Here is a 919-nt window from a genome sequence, read left to right as displayed (position 1 = left end):
GCAAGATCTTCAGTAGACTGTATAAAATAAGAAACGATCCAGTAGGGGATTTCTTTTCTCTGCAGGACATGTGGGGTCCGCCACAGTTGCTTCCGAAGTAAAGTATTCATAGCGATCAGGGTACTCAGTCAACGTTTTCTTCATTCTAATGCCAAGTTTTTCTGCCAGTGCAGATAAAAGACGTGGTGGAGGCAGACTGCGAATAATATCATCACTTGTGTGCATATCATTACCCTTTTCAACCTCAGGAAAACACAGTGGCCTTTGCTTCCATGCGATCCGTGCGTACACATCAAGTAGCCCGTTCACTGCCTTTCCAACCTCATTTTCATGCCCTCTTGTTAACAAGTCCACAGGTCTTATTTCAATGAGAGGTGCATCAGCACTACCACCTTTCCATTGCCAGTGACTGATAAGTGGCCCAAGTTTCTCCACAGCAAACTTCACGCGGTTCACCTGAGCAGCAGGAACGTGGTCATCAGTTGGGTCAGCAAACCGTTCCAGTGTGGGCACAAAGAATATATCAGGGTACGCGTGATCATTTGAAACAAATGCCAGGAAGCACTGATGTTTCTTGTTCTCAGGGTCCTTCTTGGACTCCGCAACGTCCACCGTGGCGTAGTGCAGTGATTTGATGNAACCGTCCATGAATCACGATACTTGCCTTGCTTCTCCACACGGGCAAATAGCATCATGTTGTTTGGTACACCTGAATCCGAAGACATGGTTCTTTTCTTGCTTTACTTGAGTAACTTCAGCAATCTTCAAAAGAGCAAAGGGAATAACAGAAAACATATTTTGCATGCAGTAGCTCATAACACAGAGGCAAACAGAAGGACACAAACACAAACAGACCCACAAGGGCCTCGCGTCAATGGGTGGTGTTTCCCCGTAGGGAGGTCCCCTCACCACACTGCCG

The 919-nt window shown here is 46.7% G+C and overlaps 1 protein-coding gene across 1 annotated transcript; it reads right to left on the bottom strand.

Moving 5' to 3' along the window:
* Positions 1–9: 9 nt before the first annotated feature.
* TM35_000441850 (uncharacterized protein) lies at positions 10–648 on the bottom strand (the record flags this gene model as incomplete). Its single annotated transcript, XM_029030194.1, has 1 exon — positions 10–648. The coding sequence occupies one exon, from the start codon at positions 646–648 to the stop codon at positions 10–12; it is 639 nt and encodes a 212-aa protein (XP_028878595.1).
* Positions 649–919: the final 271 nt, after the last annotated feature.

Source organism: Trypanosoma theileri (assembly GCF_002087225.1).
Source record: "Trypanosoma theileri isolate Edinburgh chromosome Unknown TM35_Tth_44_V1, whole genome shotgun sequence".
Taxonomy (NCBI): Eukaryota; Euglenozoa; class Kinetoplastea; order Trypanosomatida; family Trypanosomatidae; genus Trypanosoma; species Trypanosoma theileri.
The sequence above is the reverse complement of the archived record's forward strand: the minus strand, read 5'-3'. Positions and strand labels throughout refer to the sequence as shown.